Source organism: Hibiscus syriacus, unplaced genomic scaffold, assembly GCF_006381635.1.
Source record: "Hibiscus syriacus cultivar Baekdansim isolate YM2019G1 unplaced genomic scaffold, ASM638163v2 tig00111053_pilon, whole genome shotgun sequence".
Lineage (NCBI taxonomy): Eukaryota > Viridiplantae > Streptophyta > Magnoliopsida > Malvales > Malvaceae > Hibiscus > Hibiscus syriacus.
Window position 1 is genome coordinate 763,998 of NW_024062964.1, and position 22,705 is coordinate 786,702.

The 22,705-nt window shown below is 35.3% G+C and overlaps 4 protein-coding genes across 4 annotated transcripts; 3 read left to right on the top strand and 1 right to left on the bottom strand.

Moving 5' to 3' along the window:
- The first annotated feature begins 1,952 nt into the window (after positions 1 to 1,952).
- On the top strand, positions 1,953 to 4,129 carry LOC120151295 (protein ESKIMO 1-like). Its single transcript, XM_039163802.1, has 5 exons — positions 1,953 to 2,645; positions 2,747 to 2,918; positions 3,003 to 3,202; positions 3,284 to 3,442; positions 3,527 to 4,129. The coding sequence occupies exons 1-5, from the start codon at positions 2,089 to 2,091 to the stop codon at positions 3,873 to 3,875; spliced, it is 1,437 nt and encodes a 478-aa protein (XP_039019733.1). The 5' UTR covers positions 1,953 to 2,088; the 3' UTR covers positions 3,876 to 4,129.
- An 8,597-nt stretch (positions 4,130 to 12,726) lies between these two features.
- LOC120151296 (clathrin heavy chain 2-like) lies at positions 12,727 to 14,307 on the top strand. The gene is made up of 2 exons (XM_039163803.1): positions 12,727 to 13,060; positions 13,295 to 14,307. Exons 1-2 carry the CDS (start codon positions 13,043 to 13,045, stop codon positions 13,643 to 13,645), a joined length of 369 nt encoding a protein of 122 aa, XP_039019734.1. The 5' UTR covers positions 12,727 to 13,042; the 3' UTR covers positions 13,646 to 14,307.
- A 2,624-nt stretch (positions 14,308 to 16,931) lies between these two features.
- LOC120151380 (trihelix transcription factor ASIL2-like) lies at positions 16,932 to 18,472 on the top strand. The gene is made up of 2 exons (XM_039163861.1): positions 16,932 to 17,851; positions 18,306 to 18,472. Exons 1-2 carry the CDS (start codon positions 17,149 to 17,151, stop codon positions 18,335 to 18,337), a joined length of 735 nt encoding a protein of 244 aa, XP_039019792.1. The 5' UTR covers positions 16,932 to 17,148; the 3' UTR covers positions 18,338 to 18,472.
- Positions 18,473 to 19,386: 914 nt separating this feature from the next.
- Positions 19,387 to 20,020, bottom strand: LOC120151365 (LOB domain-containing protein 21-like). Its single transcript, XM_039163849.1, has one exon. The coding sequence runs from the start codon at positions 19,975 to 19,977 to the stop codon at positions 19,465 to 19,467; it is 513 nt and encodes a 170-aa protein (XP_039019780.1). The 5' UTR covers positions 19,978 to 20,020; the 3' UTR covers positions 19,387 to 19,464.
- Between the last annotated feature and the right edge of the window lie 2,685 nt (positions 20,021 to 22,705).

Here is a 22,705-nt window from a genome sequence, read left to right on the forward strand (position 1 = left end):
TTTTCTAAATTCATTAAAATTTTGAAATTTTAATTAATTATTTAAGTTGAATGAAAATAATAACAATAACAATAATGTTTTAATATAATCGGTATATGATAATGTAATATAATAAAAAATTAATATGGTTTAGTTATGGCTGTCATAAAAAATAAAATAAGAAAATCATATCACTAATGATTTTTACGTGATTGAGTTCTACACTGTGATATCTTCAGTAACGCATAACTTTTGTATTCGGTTGTTTTTCAATAAGATTGTCATCAACATTGTTTTCAAAATTATTGATGGTATCTCTAATATTGTTAGCATTATTTATGTATTGATCGAAAGGGTTAATTCATTGACACATCCCATTCGTACGATTATGGATGGCTTTTGAAGAATAACAATTGTAAAAATGTCTTAATACAGATTACGAAAATCTATGGTCTCATCGGATCATATCTATAGTAACATATAATAACAAATAAATGTGGCCTATGAAAATAATAATTAATACAAAGATGTTAACACAATTATTTGAAGAGAACAAAAAGATAATATGTACAACCTCGTGCTCCGATAAGATGAGAACTTCATCATGACCGTAATCATCGTCACCTTCATTGTTGTGCATGGACAGCAAAACATTTTTTTTTTTATTTGAAGAGCACGGTCCTCTGTCCAAGACAACATCCACATAACTTTTTTATTAAGATACAAGTGGATTTCGATTATGTTAGTAATTAAAATCAATGATTTATTGTCAAATTTTAACGAAATCACTAATACAAAAAATTATGGTCGTCATTAAGTGCGTAAAAATCTTGGTTTGCAAGGTAATGTATAGCTGCCTTGGCTTGGAGTAAAAGCGATGACCTGCCCTTCAAAACGACCTAAACGAGTGACGTCAAGTATTCAAACCCAAAGACTGTCTAAAAATATTGTGAGTAGAAATTAAATTCGTGTATGTCATTGATTTGCTGTTCAGCTTTCTGCATGAAAATGATTGAACCATTATTAGTTTCAAAATCTTCTGCAACACAATCTACTACCTAATCTAATCCCATCGGGGAAACAGTTTCTGAAATGCATCGGGGCCCTTCATTTCATCTGTCCCCACATGAGGAACACACTCAAAGCCGTCTGATTAGAACACATTATCTCCAAATTACAAGGGGAGAACCTACAATTGAAAAGGATAGGCAACAAGGTTGAACGTCTGATAAAGCTTCCATATCAGATTCTGATGGAGAATGGGGTCTTCCAGATAGTGTACAACTCCACACCTAACACTTCTAACCCCTAATCTTAGTTTAGATTAAGACCGCCTACACAACCTATGAAATCACTCTTTTCTTTCTGGAGAAGGTTTTTTTAGATAGAAAGCTTTAGAAAAATAAACGCCAAATTATGTTTTCACCCCTCTATCATGTTCAAAATAGATGTTCAGTCCCTATATTTTAATTTAGCATATTTGTTCCCAACAATTTAATTTAATAAAATTAGGGATAAATGTCACCCTAAGACTTTATTAACACTTCAATAATGGCTTAGTTGATTGTTGCTCTAGTTTCATTAAGTTATTAATTAGTCCAAATAATTAACACAGTTAACTGTATATATTGGACCACTAGGAGTTAAAATGATAATTTTAGGTTTTCTTATAAATTCCGTTCTATCACACAGAAAAAATCCATATCAACATGGTGAATTGAGCATTTTTAAGGGAAAAATTTAGGTCTTTATTTTATTCAGAATTGTTAGTGGTATTAACTATTTGGACCATCTAATGAAGTTATAGATATAGAGGAGTCAAATAGTATGAAATTAAAGTATATGAATAAAATCTCAAATAAGATGACAATGGAGGGACTAAAATATAAATTTGATCATGAAGGTAAAAAATGAAACTTGAGGAAGAATCTCCGCTACCTCCACCGAATTTGAAGAAAACCCCTTCTCACCAAATCTGATGAGTTGGACTAAATAAACCTAATTATCTGCTCTTGCAACATATGTATTTCTTCACTTATTTTCCTCTTATATATTCGTCTCAAGCTGCCCAGGTCGTCGTAAAGCTCTGATCTACCGAATACACGAGCAATGAAGCAACTCAAAAGCAACAATTTTTCCATATTTGTTATAGTTTTATCAGTGTTTCTGTTTGGGCTCTTTATGTACAATGAGGACGTGAAGTACATAGCGGAGTTCCCGTTTTCAAGCCCCAAAGCTAGCGAAATCCAAGAGCAACAATCCCAAAAAGGCAATCCAGTTCAAGAATCTATCAAGAGCGAGCAAGAAAATGAGGTCACGTCGTTGAACTTTCAAGCATCAATTGAAGAAACGACAAAGGAAACTGATCATGACATGAAAACCATAGTTGTTAAAAATGATGAAGAAAAGATAGAAGAGAAGAAAGAAGAAGAAAAGATCAAGACACCTGTTGCAGTCGTTGAAGAAAACGATGAGGTCGTCGAATTGCCTCCGGAAGGCTGTGATCTCTTCACTGGACAATGGGTTTTCGACAATGTAACGCATCCTTTATACAAAGAAGACAAGTGTGAGTTTCTTACGGCGCAAGTTACTTGCATGAGGAATGGAAGAAAGGATTCTTTGTATCAGAATTGGAGATGGCAACCTAGAGATTGTAATCTTCCCAGGTAAAACAATCTTTATAAACTCTTTGTAATGGAATTTTATGTACTTTGTTAACTTCTGAAGATGCTGATGATTCTGACATCTTTTCTCCTCCTGTTACAAGGTTCAAACCAAGATTATTGCTCGAGAAGCTGAGGAACAAAAGACTTATGTTTGTTGGAGATTCACTAAACAGAAATCAATGGGAGTCCATGATTTGTCTGGTTCAATCTGCGGTCCCTGCAGGAAGGAAGAGCTTGAACAGAACAGGGTCTCTATCTGTGTTCAGAATCGAGGTACTTGACAAAGATTCCATGGGATTAGGAATAACAAAATAATCAGGAGGGGTCAGTATGATCGTCTAACATTTGTAATTTCAGGACTACAATGCGACAGTAGAGTTCTATTGGGCTCCTTTTCTGGTTCAATCAAATTCTGACGACCCAACACGGCACAGCATCTTGGATCGAATAATCATGCCTGAATCAATCGACAAACATGGCGAGAACTGGAAAGATGTGGACTATTTGGTCTTCAACACATACATCTGGTGGATGAACACTTTCACTATGAAAGTCTTGTAAGTACTTGAACGCATTACATCATTGTTTTATTTTTAACGGATCTGACGTGGTTGTGTGCTTCTGTTATCGGATAACAGGCAAGGATCATTCGATCGAGGGGACACCGAATACGATGAGATCGAGCGGCCGGTGGCCTATAAAAGAGTGTTGAAAACATGGTCTAAATGGGTTGAGAAAAATGTGAATCCAAATCGAACCACTGTCTTCTTCAACAGCATGTCCCCTCTTCATATCAAGTAAGGAATCACTTATATAAGTTTCTGTAGTTTTCCACTACTTGCTTTCCTAATATACCTTGTTTGGTCAAATATTGTACGCAGGAGCTTGGATTGGAACAATCCATATGGGATCAGATGTGCCCTGGAAACCACCCCAATTCTAAACCAGTCAATGTACCTAGATGTGGGCACTGACCGAAGGCTATTTGTCATTGCCAACAACTTAACTCAAAGAATGGAAGTCAAGGTTCATTTTATTGACATTACGAGGCTATCGGAATACAGAAAAGATGCACATACCTCCGTCTATACCATCCGTCAAGGCAAAATGCTTACCACAGAACAGAAAGCTGATCCGACCACTTTTGCAGATTGTATACACTGGTGCCTTCCCGGATTACCAGACACATGGAATGAATTCCTTTATGCACGCATCGTTGCTAACTTGTGACACCTAGACATAATTCGCATTATCTGTTCAGGTTTTCTTTTTGTACTTTTTTCTGGTGGTTGGGGGGGTCCCATTGCCATAGTCATATGGACCATCAAATTTTGATTTTGTCCTTTGCTTATATAATGGGGACTGAGGTGGTGGAGCCAGGAATGTAAATTTATCATTCTCCGAGCATAACTGGGTCTAAGCCGATGCACAATATTGTACAATGCCATATGTTGTAAACTTTGGAAGAGGAAATAAAGGTGTTTTCTAGAAGAGTTTGATAACGGTTCGAAATTGGCAAAACTGCCTAAATATTGTGTATGGAAATCTTTAATTCCCAAGATAGTGTCATCAGCTTATTATTTCCCACAATAGGGTGATTGCTATAGGAAACATGCAAAGCTCGGCGTCTTCAGCTTTGATGGAGCTCTCGGCGTCTTCAACTTGGATATCTCGACGTCTTCAGCAGATGTGCATTTGGAGCTCTCGGCGTCTTTGTGTCTTCAACGTGGGGACCAGCTTTGTTATGTTTGGTAGCATGATGTTTGCAGGAAAATAAGGAAATCATGGGAAGAATAATGCACGTGGGGACGGGAATGAGATGTAAAACAAACCAAACTTTGATAAAGTGAATCAATAATTGATTATAAGGGCATAAAATAATAATTATATGATTTAAAACAAATCAAAAGCAAAAAAATATGATTGAAAACAAAGCAAAAGTAAAATAAAGGGTGTTGAATTGCATGTATAAATTACGTTTACAAAAGGAAATTAATAATGCATGAGTACGGATCAAAAGCAATTATCAATCAATGGAGACATTGTGAAGCAACAAAGCATCGAATATGATATATAAAATGGAGGATAACTGAGTTCAGGGAGAAGTTAGAAAAGAAGAGAAGAGAAGCTTGCATGTTCGAGAGTTATTTTGGGAAAAACAGAGAAAAAAGTTCAAATAAAGGAAGAAATAAATCGAATATTTGGTAAGTTTTATGTAATTTTTATAATTGTTACATGATTATAATTTTAAATAGAAATTAATTAGATTTATTTTTTTTTATTTTAAAGAATGAACTATATTTTAGATTTTGTTATTGAGTAATATAAAATATGAGACTAGTTATTATGATGTAATAGATTTAACAGATTTTAAAGAATATTTTAACAAATTTGCAAGAATTTATAAATTTAGGGATTAAATTAAAAAGTTTGAAAATGTTGAGAACCAAATAGTAATTAGGGATCGTTTTATACTTGATGTTTATTTTTTTTATTAAAGTAGATAACATGCAATTGATTATTTGAATAAAACAATGTAATAATTGAGTGTAATATTTAATTTTTTTTTGTCTAGATTTGTTGAAATATGGCAGAAGAAAATATTCTTTTGAGGCTAGATGGTCGACACATTTCGAGTCATTTGGGAGAACTGGTAATATGATCGCCTTATTTTTTTATTTGAGAACGGTGTATTAATTCTAATTACATTGATTAACAAATTGCAGGATGACGAACAACGAGTCCTTCGTCCTCGACTTATCAACTGTGAGATGCCAGATCAACGTATTGTTGATAATTTGAAAATAGTGGGTTTTTATGATGTTGCTTTTGTAAGAGAATTTCGGTTGATCCCCGGTTTGATAAGTGCATTAATTGAAAGGTGGAGACCAGAAACTCATACTTTTCATCTTCCATGTGGTGAATGTACGATCACTTTGGAGGATGTGGCTTTACAACTAAGGGTTCCTACAAATGGAATGGCAGTGGTGGGAATTAAAGATTCCCATACCCAAGATAGTGTCATCAGCTTATTATTTCCCACAATAGGGTGATTGTTATAGGAAACATGCAAAGCTCGACGTCTTCAGCTTTGATGGAGCTCTCGGCGTCTTCAACTTGGATATCTCGACGTCTTCAGCAGATGTGCATTTGGAGCTCTCGGCGTCTTTGTGTCTTCAACGTGGGGACTAGCTTTGTTATATTTGGTAGCAGGAAGTTTGCAGCAAAATAAGGAATTCATGGGAAGAATAATGCACGTGGGGACCAGCTTTGTTATGTTTGGTAGCATGATGTTTGCAGGAAAATAAGGAAATCATGGGAAGAATAATGCATGTGGGGACAGGAATGAGATGTAAAACAAACCAAACTTTGATAAAGTGAATCAATAATTGATTATAAGGGCATAAAATAATACTTATCTGATTTAAAACAAATCAAAAGCAAAAAAAATATGATTGAAAATAAAGCAAAAGTAAAATAAAGGGTGTTGAATTGCATGCATAAATTACGTTTACAAAAGGAAATTAATAATGCATGAGTACGGATCAAAAGCAATTATCAATCAATGGAGACATTGTGAAGCAACAATGCATCGAATATGATATATAAAATGGAGGATAACTGAGTTCATGGAGAAGTTAGAAAAGAAGAGAAGAGAAGCTTGCATGTTCGAGAGTTATTTTGGGAAAAAAGAGAAAAAAGTTCAAATAAAGGAAGAAATAAATCGAATATTTGGTAAGTTTTATGTAATTTTTATAATTGTTACATGATTATAATTTTAAATAGAAATTAATTAGATCGATTTTTTTTATTTTAAAGAATGAACTATATTTTAGATTTTGTTATTGAGTAATATAAAATATGAGACTAGTTATTATGATGTAATAGATTTAAAAGATTTTAAAGAATATTTTAACAAATTTGCAAGAATTTATAAATTTAGGGATTAAATTACAAAGTTTAAAAATGTTGAGAACCAAATAGTAATTAGGGATCATTTTTTATTTGATGTTTATTTTTTTTATTAAAGTAGATAACGTGCAATTGATTATTTGAATAAAACAATGTAATAATTGAGTGTAATATTTAATTTTTTTTGTTTAGATTTGTTGAAATATGACAGAAGAAAATGTTATTTTGAGGCTAGATGGTAGACACATTTCGAGTCATTTGGGAGAACTGGTAATATGATAGACTTATTTTTTTATTTGAGAACGGTGTATTAATTCTAATTACATTGATTAACAAATTGCAGGATGACGAACAACGAGTCCTTCGTCCTCGACTTATCAACTATGAGATGCCAAATCAACGTATTGTTGATAATTTGAAAATAGTGGGTTTTTATGATGTTGCTTTTGTAAGAGAATTTCGGTTGATCCCCGGTTTGATAAGTGCATTAATTGAAAGGTGGAGACCAGAAACTCATAATTTTCATCTTCCATGTGGTGAATGTACGATCACTTTGGAGGATGTGGATTTACAACTAGGGGTTCCTACAAATGGAATGGCAGTGGTGGGAAATATCGATCTTGACGTGTTTGCAATATGTGAGCGTTACCTTGGGAAGGTACCAGACAAAGATATAGCAAAAGGGTCACGGCTGAGATTATCCTGGTTGGCAAATGAGTTTAAGCTCGATCCACAATGTAGTGAGCAAGACATTATATATGCAACTCGAGCATATATATTACGTTTGATTGGCGGAATCTTGATGTCAGATAAATCTAGTAATCTTGTCTATAAACAATATCTTCCGTTTTTGGAGAACTTCTTTATGACCCGTCAGTATAGCTGGGGATCAGCAATATTGGCATTCTTGTATCGCGAGATGTGCAAGGCGTCATTACTCGTTAATGATGCGTATACGACTGAAATCGGTGGATGCACGATGTTATTACAATCGTGGGTGTGGTATAGAATTCCATGGTTAACACCGATTAGCCGAACTGCAGTTGACTTTCTTCTTGCCGGAAGGTAATTTTATTGATTTAAAATATTTTATCTTAAATTAAATAAAGAATATTTTGTAAATGAAAAATAATTACAAAAATTTATTTTGATTGGTATACAGATGGAGGTATAAAATAGAAAGAACGGGGTTGGTGCACAACAACATGAAAGAGTTTAGGTTTAAGTTGACATCAAATGCAAAGTTGAGGTATATATAAAATTAATAAGTGAATTTATTTTTTATTATGTTTATATTATAATATTTTTATTTATTTATTTTGTTGATTTTTATAATTATTTAATTAAATAATAACTATATAATTTTATTTTATAGTTTATTTGGAGGTCGTACAATGATCAAGAAATTATGTCATGCGTACCGCAACATGTCTGGGAGGGTTGTCAATATTGGTGTGCTGTTACACCATTGATCCATTTCATGTTTGTGGAGTTCCAATTTGCTGATAGAGTATTGAGGCAATTCGGCTTCCACCAACCTATTCCAGTCATTCCAGAGAATCATGATGCTCTCCATCGATTAGATAGGCGGGGTAGGGTCGGTGAGGATTGGTCGGTGAGGTATGCCAACCATATCAATCATTCGAACAAAAGGGGTTCATACTTGCCAACGCTCACTCCCATACAAGCGGATGACTTTGACTTCAATAGTTCGGATTACCTTAATTATTTTTGGGAACATGGAAAGTTATTCTTGACAACGATCATAGAAAGACGACAATTTATAGAGTATACAAAAAAATTTGGTAAACCCGAGAAACCAAGAAGGCATTGGAGTGGGAGTGGGAGTGGTAGTGGGAGTTCTTCTCACCGTGTAGCAGAACAAGAGGCAATGGATAATATCCCACAAGAATCTTTTGATCACACAATATCATTTAGTCAAGTGGTTGGTGATTCTGGTGTTACGTCCTATACTCCTCAGATGGAAGAGCATAGTGTTGGTGGGCATATATTTACAACACTGGAACCTATGCCCTCTATGAATGAACATGTTGGTTATGATGAACAAACTCCTGAACAAGTGCAACGACCACAACGAAACCGACGTGCGCTTCGACATTATTACTCAACAACACCCCGACACCTTCAAGAGTTGTAATCCTTATTTAAATTATTTGTATCAAATTTAAGTAATTGAATCGAATATCATTACTATTATTAAATTATTAAACTTTAATCATTAAAGTTAAATAATTATTAATAAATCATTAAAGTTTAATTATTAAAGTGAATTATTTATTATTAAATCATTAAAGTTAAATAATTATTAATAAATCATTAAAGTTAAATTATTAAAGTGAAGTAAATATTATTAAATCATTAAAGTTAAATCATTAAAGTTAAGTAATTATTATTAAAGTATTTAATTTAAATCATTAAAGTTAAATAATTATTATTAAAGTATTTAATTTAAATCATTAAAGTTAAATAATTATTATTAAATCATTAAATTTAAATGATTAAATTTAAATAATAATTATTAAATATATACTCGAGTAATTGAATCGAATATAATATACAAATTTATAAAATAATAAGATTACTGCTGAGGTCTGTACTGTGGAAGGTTTGGACAATTTATTTTTGAATGACCTTCAACTCTACATAATCCACATCTCTTCGGTTGCTATTTCTCTCTAATATGGATATCCATGCTGGTATGAATACGAGTAGATTTTGGTCGACCCTTCAGACTTCTACGAAGTAGTGGATTTGGCAACCATTCATCATTATCTCGATTATCCCAATAAGATTCATTTGGGATCGGTCTGAACCCATGGTTGTATATATTTAATATCCTCTGTAGGTGAAAATACTCATCAACATAAGTGTATGAATTGATTCCAGTATGCATACATGCAGCGACTGCATGAGCACACGGATATCTCCTCGCCTAAAAGCGGCCACAATCACACCATCTTTGTCGTAAATTAACAGTAAATGATTCTCTATCTGCTACTTCGTTGCGACGTATGCATACAATGACAACAAAAGTATGTCCAATTCGATCAAAGTCATGAACATACATTGAGGTTGTCGTACGCTCATTTTCTTCCATTGCTTCTACCACCGTCGGAGCCCAGATTTTACCGCGATTTATCAGACACTCGATCTCTTTGCCTTTATCAGACCAAACTTTAGCCAACCTAAAGTATGTATCTTTCACCACACTCGCTATTGGGAATGGCGTGTACCTTTTAGTACTGAATTAATGGCCTCAACAAGGTTTGTAGTCATGTGTTCGTATCTCCGACCACCATCATATGCTTGTGACCACTTCTCCCGCTCGATTTTCGATACCCAGTTCCAAACGCGCTCATCAATGGCCTTCAAATCCTCTAATCTCTTGTCAAAATTTGTTTGTCGTAGTTCATATCCTATTTCAAAATAGATATTGTGTTAAACTAAACTTATAAACAAACACATAAATTGGTACAAATACTTAAAATAAAACTTACCCATATTGACTATCTCCCTACGAATTCGGCCGTTATGAAACTTCTCAATACAATTTTTACCAATATGACGGATACAATATGCGGGATATGCGTGCGGAGGTGTCCAACGACTTCCCGATCGTTCAATTGCTGCCAAAATGCCTGATCCTCGATCGAATATCAAGGAAACTCCTTCTTCTTGGACGACATACTTACGTAGATTAGTCAGAAAAAAGTCCCAAGCCTATGTTGTCTCTCCTTCAACGATGGCGAATGCAATTGGGAATATATTTCGTTGACCATCCTGCGCAACTGCTATCAATAATATATGTTTGTATTGACCGTATAACCACGTACCATTTACTTGGACCATACGTTTGCAAAATGGAAAACCTTCTATGCATGACTTGAATGCCCAAAAGAGTCTATGGAATATTTTCTTCCCTTGAACAAGTTGACATTCTCGTTGTATGCATGCATGGTCTGAGATTTCACGATAGTTCCAGGAATGAATTATTTCATAGCTCGTAACAAATTAGGTAACTCATTGTATGATGTATCCCAATCACCATATATTAACCTCCTTGCCTTCTCCTTCGCATGTCAAACGGGTTTGTATTTTACATTGTATCCGAACTGGTCTCGAATAGATGCAGCCAACACCGAACAAGAGATCCTTGGATTTTGTTCAACCAAAACCTTCATATATTGACAAATTACATCGGAATCCAGTAGTCGGTGGTCTTGTTCGATAGAGTTTTGCAAACATGTGTGTGGACCATTGTACCTTACGATGACCCAAATATCTTGCCTCTGTATTTCTGACACTCTGATCAGCCACTTACACTCAGGCCCATATTTAACACACTTCGCATACAAAGTTTTCTGGTTGGAATCTACAACCTTGAAATCTACATGGCCTCTTATGCAATACTCTTTAATCGCTATTGTAGCTTCTTTTTTTCCTCTGTATTGGTTCCCAACTGATAATTCACCAGAGTTATCGGACGATTCACTCATGTAGCCTGAAGTTAAATGTGGCATATCCGGGAATTCAGGTGCCCTCATTGCTTCATAATCAATCTCCTGCATGTGAGGGGTAGGTTGATACGACGAATATTCAACAATATTGATATCAACTTCATCACCATCGAACATGGCGTCATCCTCAGCCAAAGGAGGTTCCTCATTTTCCTCATCTTCACTGGAATCTTCAAGTATTTCTTCCCAGCGGTTTTCAGCGTCATACTCTGCGGCTCCAGATGTTCCACCTACTTCATTTTTACTTTCCAACATCTCCACATAACTGCTGAAATGACTCTCAAAACCCATTTGAGATGAAGTTTCAACCGCATTTCTTGATGACCCAGGCACATTAGATATATTACACAACTCAACAAATAACTCAATAATTGGAATATTTGTTGAGTCATGAAATTCAACCATACTTATAATATCATCATCGTCTTCAAGTGGTACTGCAGCATACCTGACCGGATTGGGACATACAATAAATCTGTACTTCAAACCATCAACTTTAGCACGGATTTTTCTTTCTATCCTCTCCTTCATCTCCACAAATGTGATGTCTCTTTTAAACATCATATTTATAGGTGCTCCAGACTGAAAAATAACTCCGGCCTCATTTTCCATCATATGTCCATTGTAATGGACAATCGTGAAAAAATTGTTGCTCATTTTCTCTACACGTAAAATATTCTTTAAAATCTATTAAATCTATTACATCATAATAACTAGTCTCATATTTTATATTACTCAATAACAAAATCTAAAAATATAGTTCATTCTTTAAAATAAAAAAAATCAATCTAATTAATTTCTATTTAAAATTATAATCATGTAACAATTATAAAAATTACATAAAACTTACCAAATATTCGATTTATTTCTTCCTTTATTTGAATTTTTTTCTCTTTTTTCCCAAAATAACTCTCGAACATGCAAGCTTCTCTTATCTTCTTTTCTAAATTCTCCCTGAACTCAGTTATCCTCCATTTTATATATCATATTCGATGCATTGTTGCTTCACAAATGTCTCCATTGATTGATAATTGCTTTTGATCCGTACTCATGCATTATTAATTTCCTTTTGTAAACGTAATTTATGCATGTAATTCAATACCCTTTATTTTACTTTTACTTTGTTTTTAATCATATTTTTTTGCTTTTGATTTGTTTTAAATCAGATAAGTATTATTTTATGCCCTTATAATCAATTATTGATTCACTTTATCAAAGTTTGGTTTGTTTTACATCTCATTCTCGTCCCCACGTGTATTATTCTTCCCATGATTTCCTTATTTTCCTGCAAACATCATGCTACCAAACATAACAAAGCTGATCCCCACGTGCATTATTCTTCCCATGAATTCCTTATTTTGGTGCAAACTTCCTGCTACCAAACATAACAAAGCTAGTCCCCACGTTGAAGACACAAAGACACCGAGAGCTCCAAATGCACATTTGTTGAAGACGTCGAGATATCCAAATTGAAGACGATGAGAACTCCCTGAAAACGTCGAACTTTGTATGTTTTCTATAACAATCATCCTATTGGAAAATAATAAGCTGATGACATCGTCTTGGGAATTAAAGATTCCCATGCGCAGTATTTGGGCGTTTTGCCTATTATTGTTATGATTTTTTGTTCGAATATTCTTGTTATGAAAATACTTTGTTCCTTCTTCCCTTTCGTATCTTCACCGGTGCCCTAGATTGGATCGGTCTCTGCTGCTCTTTCTCTTCACTTCGTCCCTAGATTACATCTTCATTTTTTTTTATTCTCTATAGATTTTCTACTCTTTTTTATCTCTGCTTTAGATTCCTTAGCAGAGATTTTCACATTTTCGCGCCTCGTTCTCGGTGTTCCGTTTTGACTTGCAATTGAAAGATTCTATCTTGGCCGTAGATCTGTTCCTGATTCGCTTCCGTCGATCTGAGCCACCATGGCTGCTGCGAACCATCGCCATGAAGGAGGTCTTAACTGTAAGTCTTTTCATTTCAGCCTGGTTCATGTCAGTCAACTTTTCGATTCATTCATTTTTATTGAAATTTCGGCTGAAGTATGATTTGTAATTTGTTATTAAGCTTAATCTAATACTTCATAACCTTATTGGATCTAATCAATGCCAACATCTGCTTATATTTGTTTTAAACTTCATTTATATGCTTTCGAAATGGTTAAAATTTTGAGTGATATGAACGGCTTCGTCTTTGCAGATGCCAAGCATCGGCATTAATCCTCAGTTCATTACATTTACGAACGTAACTATGGAATCTGACAAGTATATTTGTGTGAGAGAAACTGCACCGCAAAACAGTGTTGTGATCATTGACATGAACATGCCGATGCAGCCGTTGAGACGACCTATTACAGCTGACTCTGCTCTTATGAATCTGGATTCTAGAATCCTGGCTCTGAAAGGTCAGTTACCACTTACCATTACTAGCAGCAGATATTTACTTTTACCAGATCACTTGAATTGCTTCATCATTGCTTGTGATTGTTCAGCATTTTTGTTACTGATTAGAGGATTATATATTCAATATGTCTATTTTATATGGTCATAAAGCTCATATTGGATTGGTAGTGCTCAACATTTTTTCTTTTATTGTTAGATTAGGCTCTGGCTGATCAAAAACCTAGTTGTTTCTGGTAGTGTTTTTTATGGAATACGTGTGCAATAGAATATTGTTTGACTGGACTCTTATTGGCTTCTTTTGAATGTTAGTTTGCTACTTGTTTTTGCTTTCTAAAATGAACAAGGAATGTGAGGCTGTACTTGTTAATGAAGGATCTTTTGAATGTTAGTTTGACACAGGAATGGGAATGCCTCCAATGCCACCTTTTGGCATGCCACCAATGGGCAGCTTTTAAGTCGTAACAGATTTGATTGCAAAATTTTACTAGCCAGTAGATCCACGTAGCATTTTAGGTGTAATTTCGAGGTCTTCATTTTTTTTCCATTTCGCTTCCATTCTTCTGAATTCTGATGGGTGAAGAACGAAGCTGGAATAATGACATTTCTGTGCTTTAGGTGTATAATATTCTTTCTTCCCTTTTTGGTTAGAACAGGCATTTTTTTTGGATAATCGTAGCGAGTAAGCTGAGGATTTCATGCATTTGTATGTAATTTGTAGTATTATCTTCTTTCCGTTATTGGAATTGACCGAACGTGTACCAAAAAAACTTCACACTAATCATATTTTCGGATCTTTAATGTTCGTATTTTTAACTTTGTTTACCCTTTAATTCTCTCACCCTTCATTGGTTTCCCCTTAAAATGATAGAATTAGTATGCTGCTAACCATCATAGAATGAGAATTTTGTATTAATTAAATAACATTTCATATTTATTTTTATGGATACTCGTATTAATATTTATTTTATTTAATTAATGAATAATATCATAATTCTCTGGTTTGCGGATGAATGCGGCAAAATCAGTGATCTTTTCTTCAGGAATGAATGATGGGGTGCTCTAGATGGTTTCGGAGGTTACTGGTATACAGCGGGGTAAGCTCCCAGTTCGGTATCTTGGCATTCCTCTTGTTTCTAAGAGGCTTTATGTTAAGGACTGTGCTCCGCTGGTTGAGAATATTGAGGCTAAGTTAGCAGGCTAGGATGGTTTCTTATGCGGGTATATTGCATCTTATCCGAGTTGTTGTTTACAATATTGAATTTTTTTTGGGAAGTCAAGTTTTTCTTCCTGAGGCGGTTTTAAAGAGAATCAATCAGCTTTGTTCACTTTTCTTTTGGAAAGGGGAGGATAAAACGATCAGCGGGCGAGGGTTAAATGGGTTCAGGTTTGTTCCCCTAAGTTTGAAGGGGGTCTCGGCCTTAGGGATCTCAAAGTATGAAACTATGCTTGTATGATTGGGTTGATTAGGAAACTTTTGTTAAAGAATGGTTCCATTTGAGTTGCTTGGGTGCATGCCTACATCATCAAAGCAAACTCTTTTGGGATTTGACTTGTCCGCAGAATTGTAGTTGGGCTTGAAGGGGTTTGCTGAAGGTTCGGCCAAGAATTGCTCGTATGCATGGCCTGTTAGGTACATTGTTCTCTTCGACTCGTGGGATTTGGAATGAGTTATGAGTGAAGGAGGACAAGATGATGTGGGAAAGGCTAGTTTGGAACTCGGGTCACATTCTTAAGTGTTCTGTTATTGCTTGGATGGTCATTCTTGATAAATTGCCTACCAAGGATAGGCTCATGTCGTTTGGAATGAACCCTAATGGTACTTGTGATTTGTGCTTGGTGGAGCGGAAGACTAGGAGTCATTTATTTTTTGAGTGCAATTTTTCTAAAGCTGTTTTGTTTGGTATTCTTCGTCTTTGTCAAGTGCAGGGGATGATGAGTTGGGACCATGAGTTTCTTTGGGCATGCTTGTCTTTCAAGGGTAGATCCTTGGGGTCGTTGGTGCTAAGGTTAGCTTAGAATTGTTACATTGCTTGTATTTGAAAAGAGCGAAACTGTAGGTACTCTCGTGGAACGGCTGCCACTGTGGTGGAGGTTGTCAAGCGGATTAAGGACCTGGTTTTGTTGCGCGGGGAACGGGTGAAGTTAAAGGGTGGAGGTTTAGTTAATTGTGCTCTGTGCCAAGCATGGGGTTTAAAGGTGTAGTTTTTTGCCTATTTGATTTATTTGTTGATTCTTTGGGTGGGGGTTCTGTTTTGTTTGTGAATTGATGTAGTTCGTATTTTTTGAGTTTTGGAATGAAAGGTACATATTCATCTAAAAAAAATTATCAATATTAATTTCTTTATGTGATTTTAGTAATTAAAAATTGATAAATTTTGTTATGTGATTTTAGTAATTAAAAAAATGTTATTCTCTCTTGAGATCATATATTTGAACTGTTAGAGTATATATATTATTAATTACCAAATAAAATTTACAAATAAATATTATCTTATAATCATCTAAATTATTAAAAAAATCATCTAGTCAATAGGAGCACACTCAAACTGAACCCAAAACTGTTCATCTAAAGACGAAACCAACCTTCACAAAAGAAAACTTAGTAACTAATGAAATTAGGGGTGTAAACGAACCAAGTTGAACTCAAGTATTGATGAGCTCGATTTGACTCAAAAACTTTGAAATGAAATTCGACTCGAAAATTTATGAGCTTAAATTTTTCAACTTGACTCGAACTCGAAAATTTAAATTGAAGCTCGTGAGTTGCTCTAAAAGGCTCAAAATAAAAAAAATATATTAAATTTAACTTGATTAAAGCCTCAAACTCGGATCTGAACCTTAAATATATGAAAACTTTTTTTAAATCAACACATAAATGTTAATATTATTAATAATTTATTTTAAAAAAAAAACAAAATCTTAATATATTATATTTTCAAGTTGCTTATGAACTTTTCGATACGAGTATTACGTAGCTTTTTTTGGCTCGTTAAGAACTCGAGTTGAGTCAATTAGATCGTAGTATTTATCAAGACTTGACCGAATTAATTTCGAGTAACTCACGATCTGTCTCGTCTTATTTACACCATTAAATTAAATTATAGGTTAGACACAGTCATCAAGAAGTAAATCACAAAAAACAAATCGGTACATTTGCAAATTTTTTGATTTTTTCTTCTTTAATAAAATTATGACCATTAAAGAAAAAATGCCGTGAAATTTAAAACGTAATGTTTAATTATAGACAACTGAATTAGAAATAAAATAATAAGTGGTTGATTAAATAAATGATTTATCCTAAATAAAATAACCTTTTGTTTAATTTTACCTTATTAATTTTGTCTCCATTTTTTTCAGTTTTCCCTCTGATCTAAAGATGGTTGACGGAAAATGCACCAACGTACTGATGTTGAAAGTGGAAATAAAGAGCAGAGGAATGCAATTGGATAATGCACGGACCTATAATTGATATAATAGTCCACAATCCATCCCAACTCCATCCCCACTACGGGATCGCTAAAATCACCGCCGGTCACCCAAAAAAGTAAAAATGCACGGCCAATCCTCTGCTTCTCCCCCAATTCCTTCTTCATTTTCCATTTCACCTTATCCACCCTCCCTTTCCCCGGCGCACGTTAGCTGCTTCTCTCCATGAACATCGGTGCCTCTAATCATGACCGCAACACCCACTCCTCCGGTGGCGGCGGTCGCGAAGACTGTTGGAGCGACGGAGCCACGTCTACCCTTATCGAGGCGTGGGGTGACCGCTATGTAAGGCTTAACAGAGGTAACCTCCGTCAAAAGGACTGGGGAGAAGTCGCTGACGCCGTTAACTCAGGTCGAGACGGCGTTAAGCCGAAGAAAACCGACGTCCAGTGCAAGAACCGGATGGACACGTTGAAGAGAAAATACAAGCAGGAAAGAGCCAAGCCGCCGCCTTCGAAATGGGCCTTTTTTAACCGCATCGAGGTCCTCATCGGCGGCGACGCCTCCGCCAATAAAAAGCTTACTTGCTCTACTTTCACGATCAAACCCAAATCGAAATCTTTGTCTCTGGGTGTAAAGTCAACGGAGAGCTCCTCTGATGCTGATGACGAGGTGAGGAAAAAACAGCGGGTGGGGGATGTTGGGTTGTCCGACGGAGTTGCTTGTAGGGAGTTAGCGAGAGCCATTTTGAAGTTCGGAGAGATCTACGAGAGGATCGAGAGCTCGAAGCAACAACAAATGATGGACCTAGAGAAACAGAGAATTGAGTTCACTAAAGATCTGGAGTTCCAAAGAATGAACATGCTCGTGGATGCTCATCTGGAGATGGAGAAATTAAAGCGCCAAAAGCAGCATTTCACTCCCTCAGGTCTTCCAGATTTGCTTCATTTACTATAAACCAAGTTTAAATTTTGCTTAATTTGCCTCTCTTTCATGTAGGAAAAGTTAGAGTTTTGATGATTTTTTTTAAATGGCTTGAGTTGATGTTAATGGCGGTAATTAGCGGTAAAGCTTGATGATTTATGTGCTCGCTGGTTCTTTGGAATCTTTCACAACTTCTATCGTAATTTTTCGTCCCCAGATTCTCACTAACATTTGCCGCGATTTGCTGCCATTAGCATCACCTTGAAGAAAAAACCAAACCCATCAAACCTTTTCTGATTCTATAATCTATAATAATAATGTTGTATCATTACCCGGTTAGTTTATCAAATGAATTCCATGTTTCTATGAAGCTGGAGCTTGGTTTTTGTTTGCGTGGTGACGTGTGATGAGCATTTTTGTTGTGTAACTTGGCAATTGTTGGCATGCATTGAATGCAGGAAAGAAGTGCAAATCTGAGAATAGAAGCTGAATCTGAGGATCTGGGTGATCATGTCTTCTCTTGTTTTCAAGTAACTGGGGTGCTTCCATCAACTGAAACTTGGTGGGTGTGTAAACATTTCTTGTACATAAATTAGTTGTTGCGGTACATCTCTTGTATTGTCTACTTGTTCTAATGAAATCATATCTTATCAAACCCTTCATTTTTATTTTTATTTTCTTGGGCGTGTGTTTTTTTGGACGACGGTTTAATGTGGAAAAATTAGCAGTATGGCACTATCTTGTGAAAGATGGATAAAACACGTTGGTTTGATTACAATTATATACGGACAATATTGAAACATCAATTTCTACACACCACTCAATTGAAAGAAGAAAAAAAAGGGCTAATTTTCTCGAGTCTACTCCTCGCGGAAGGAACACCGTGCATTAAAGCCATCGGTATTTTGCTATCATGCTTCATCTGAGAGATGAGAATAAAGGTGATGAGGTTAATGAAATTCAACATTCAAATGGATAAAGAAGTATGTATGTGACGGACTAAATCTAATCTAAGATGTCAATACTGATACATGTTGTAAAAGAAAAACAGTCATTTCATGATTGGGTACTATACCCACTACTTTGCGTAAAAGTGTTTGGCTGTTAAGAAAACATTTGGACGATCTACCAGTGATAGAGAGCACGGAGTGACAGTCATGCTTAGGTGACGGTAGATACATTCTCATCTTAAAACTTAGTTTTTTTTTAAATATTTTTTTATTATGTTTATCTTGAAATTTATTTGTATCTATTTAGTAAAAATTTATATTGTTAAAATATATATATGTTTATTCTTAAAAATATTTCTGAATCTGTTGTTGGTGATAGCGGAAGGTGGAAAGAGATATCATGACTTATGAGTAAATGAGTAATAGTTCATGCATGGAAGAATTAGGCCAAAAGCTTGAGATGATGCTTCTTTGCTTGGGCAGCAGAGTTATCCCAACTGAGGCCACCACTCTGCCCTACAATTTTTGCCTTACTTTTTCACAAATATGATCAGAATTAGCTTTCAGCTGCGGACACAAACCCTTTTGATTTCTGATATTAATTCAAACTTGATCTTGGGGCCTAGGTAATAGATTCAAACCCTACCAATCAACAGGAGAGCAATCTTTATACATATGGAATTTGGCTAAAATCATACATATGTGCTTCCTCATTCAATTCATACGAAATATTTTGGCAAAAACTGTCTATAGATCTTCCGCAACCAGCCGGGAAATCACCGAGAGCTTCCGCGATAACCCAATCATCGGTACCACCGATCGAGGATGGAGTTGTGACGTACCGAGCCAAACATGCTCGAGCAAGGGCCAAATCATGTTGGAGCTGGATCATCTTCCTCTGCAACAAAGCTATGGCCCCAATACAACCATACACCGGGTCCCTGAGCCTTGCTTCGGCCTCATACGCAAGCGAATTCACTGTTTCCTCGCGCTGCTCTTTGGGCACTTCGATCAGGATCTTGCTCACATTGCTAGCACCGAACACCTTGTGGACTTTGGCGAATTTCTTCGGCTCATCGGGTCGGAAATAGGGTGCGAAGATACAGTTGGGGATGCACCTCCTTTTCAAGAGCCTGCAGGCTGCACAGGAAGATGTGGAACGTGGCTCCTGACCCCTCATCGCTTCACAACATACTCTCTCCAACTCTCTGTTTCTTCAAGGCTGTAACTTCACTGCCCTTTGCTATTGTCAAATTTCCATTTAAATAGGCTCTAACTTTGTTAATAGTATGCTACAGAGAAAATAATGCTTTACTTTATGTTTGTGAAGTACCTAGTAGTCTAGTTCCTGCTAATAACACCAACGTCCCCATGTTATAAGAAATATCAATAATTTTTTTCTTATATTTCGTACATTAATTGTACATAAAATTAATATTAACAATATATCAAATATACTATTCAAGAATAAAAATTAATTAATTAATTAAATTCTGATATTAAATTTCAGGTCTTATCACATGTAAATTATATATAAATTCTTTCTAAATTGATTTTGATTTTAATCTCATTATGTATACATCTATCTAAATTTATTTTGATCAAAGTATCAATTATTCATTATAATAATAACTAATCATGTAGTATAAAGGAAGATAAATCTCATAGACTTGTTATCTCTAACTAAGAATCTTGAAATTGAATTTTAAAAGAATCAATTATAAAAAAAATTAACTAACAGTATAAAACTTCAAAAAAAATTAAGAGAATTATTATATACATAAAATAAAATTAAAACTAAAAGATCCTAAAATAATTTTTCTCTTCTGATAATATTAAACCAAATTTTATAGGTTAGAAAATAATTGTTTGCAACATTATCTGTAAACACAACAAATCTTGATCTCAAAACATAGTGTCATCATATGCGCAAACAGTACACTATTACAGTCATCTCCTTCTCATGAACTGAATGCTAATGGCCACGTCTGATGCATTAGTGTAAATCTAAAACAGTTTGGTGTAATATGGCAATACCAACACTGACTCGCCCACCATAGCTTTTTAATCGCCTCAAAGGCTTCTTGGCACTTCAAATCCCACTCTCTCACCTTGTCCTTTTTCAACAACTCGGTCAAATGTGTGACAATTTTATAGTAGCCTTTTTCAGATCTTGTTCGGTCTGATATGTTGATTTGGGCAGGCCATTTCTCCGGTACTTATTCGGTCAAATCTGGTTATTCCTGGTTTTCCCATCGCAGCCGTTCTATGCTCCATCCCTCGCGACTTTGGCAGGCCATCTCGTATTTACCTACACTACCGCGAGTGAGATTATTTGGTTGGCGCGCCGCTCATGAAGCCTTACCTGTTAGTCGTCCTTTTTTCCTCGTTGGGATTGCTGATGCTCGATGCAATTTATGTGGAGCGGCGAAGGAAACTGTTTTGCATTCGCTTCGAGGTTGTTCGGAGGTCTGACCTTTATTCTCCATCGTTGACCTCCCTTCCTTTGTGACATCAGGTACTTTTGAATCATGTGGCTTTTGGTTAGCATCGTTACATGCCCTATTGGAGAATCGATTTTTTCACTTTAAATGTGTTGATTCTGTCCGAAATTTGGTATCATCGGAATATTTTTGTACACGAACATCGGTTGCTCTCGGGATGGCATATTGTTTCTTCATGCAAGGCCATGCAGACTGCATTTGAGAGTGGAACACCCTACCTAGATGTGCTTGCTCCCGTACACGCTCGTACGATCACAATGACAACTGATCAAAGCCTCCTCCGAGTTTTGTAAAGTTGAATGTCGATGGTGCTTGTCCGCTTGATGACCGACAACAGGTGGTTGGGGATTTGCTACGTGATTCAGATGGTTTTGTGTTAGTTGGGTAGTTGTGTCGAAGCGCATGCTATTTGCTTTGATTTGCAAATGGTGGGGGAATTAGGATATTCTCGAGTGATGCTTCTTCTGTCTTTAATCAACTCCACCAACATCATTCAGATCTGTCGGTTCTCCGGTTCATATTGGCCGAGACGCACCACATCACAGTCGGAATGTATCCTCCGATCCATTCGCCGCGATGCAAATGGGGCTGCGTATATGTTGGCCAACTTCACGTCTAGTTGCTCCGCGACAATTTCTATTACGCATGATTATCCTTTATGTTTATCTACTGTTGTTGTTAATAATGCGATTTTAAGTTAATGAACTTCGGGCACTCTTTTCCCCTTTATAGGTTTAGAAAGTGTTTTTAACATGACCCGTTTTAATCTAAAAAAACTTATTTATCTCTTCTAATAATATTAGACCAAATTCTCTTCAAAAGTAAATATCTTATGTGGGTTTAATCTTATTTGTGTTTAACGTATACAAAACTTTACTTATACATTTTTTCTCTAAACTTATAATTATAATAAAGTTATTAGATTGCACACATAGTTTTTAGAAATGACAGAAAAAAAAATATTTCCATCAATTTTAAAACAACCTAATGAAATACTACTAAACGATAAAAAAAAGACAAAAGACTTTGTATTTGTTTTGTATGCATGTATTATGGAGGTGGGGGCTAGAAATAATTGTAGATGGGGGCACCATTATAAATATTTATGGGCGGGCGTGAAATGATAGTTCATAAGAGAGATAAAAGGATGATACTTTGGTTTGATTGAAACCAACAAGCTTTCACATTAGAGATTGATGGCCCCTTTTTTTAGGAAATAATCTTAACCAAACTAAATAAATAAAATTAAAGATATTCATACCCTAATATAACCAAACATTTTTCTGGTCAACAGAATTTTCTTTGTGTTTTCTGAAAAAATGACATACGGTATGATTTTTCGTAAATTATTTTCTAAACTTTTCACTTCAAAAAAAAAATAAATACTCAAAATAATTTTATTAC

What these genes read in the sequence shown, in the direction of transcription:
- LOC120151295 (XM_039163802.1), top strand. Translation starts at nt 2,089, where the DNA reads ATGAAGCAACTCAAAAGCAACAATTTTTCCATATTTGTTATAGTTTTA. An exon ending in AGAGATTGTAATCTTCCCAG is followed by an intron (nt 2,646 to 2,746) that starts GTAAAACAATCT and finishes TCCTGTTACAAG; the next exon opens with GTTCAAACCAAGATTATTGC. An exon ending in TATCTGTGTTCAGAATCGAG is followed by an intron (nt 2,919 to 3,002) that starts GTACTTGACAAA and finishes TTGTAATTTCAG; the next exon opens with GACTACAATGCGACAGTAGA.
- LOC120151380 (XM_039163861.1), top strand. Translation starts at nt 17,149, where the DNA reads ATGAACATCGGTGCCTCTAATCATGACCGCAACACCCACTCCTCCGGT. An exon ending in GCAGCATTTCACTCCCTCAG is followed by an intron (nt 17,852 to 18,305) that starts GTCTTCCAGATT and finishes CATTGAATGCAG; the next exon opens with GAAAGAAGTGCAAATCTGAG.
- LOC120151365 (XM_039163849.1), bottom strand. Translation starts at nt 19,977, where the DNA reads ATGAGGGGTCAGGAGCCACGTTCCACATCTTCCTGTGCAGCCTGCAGG.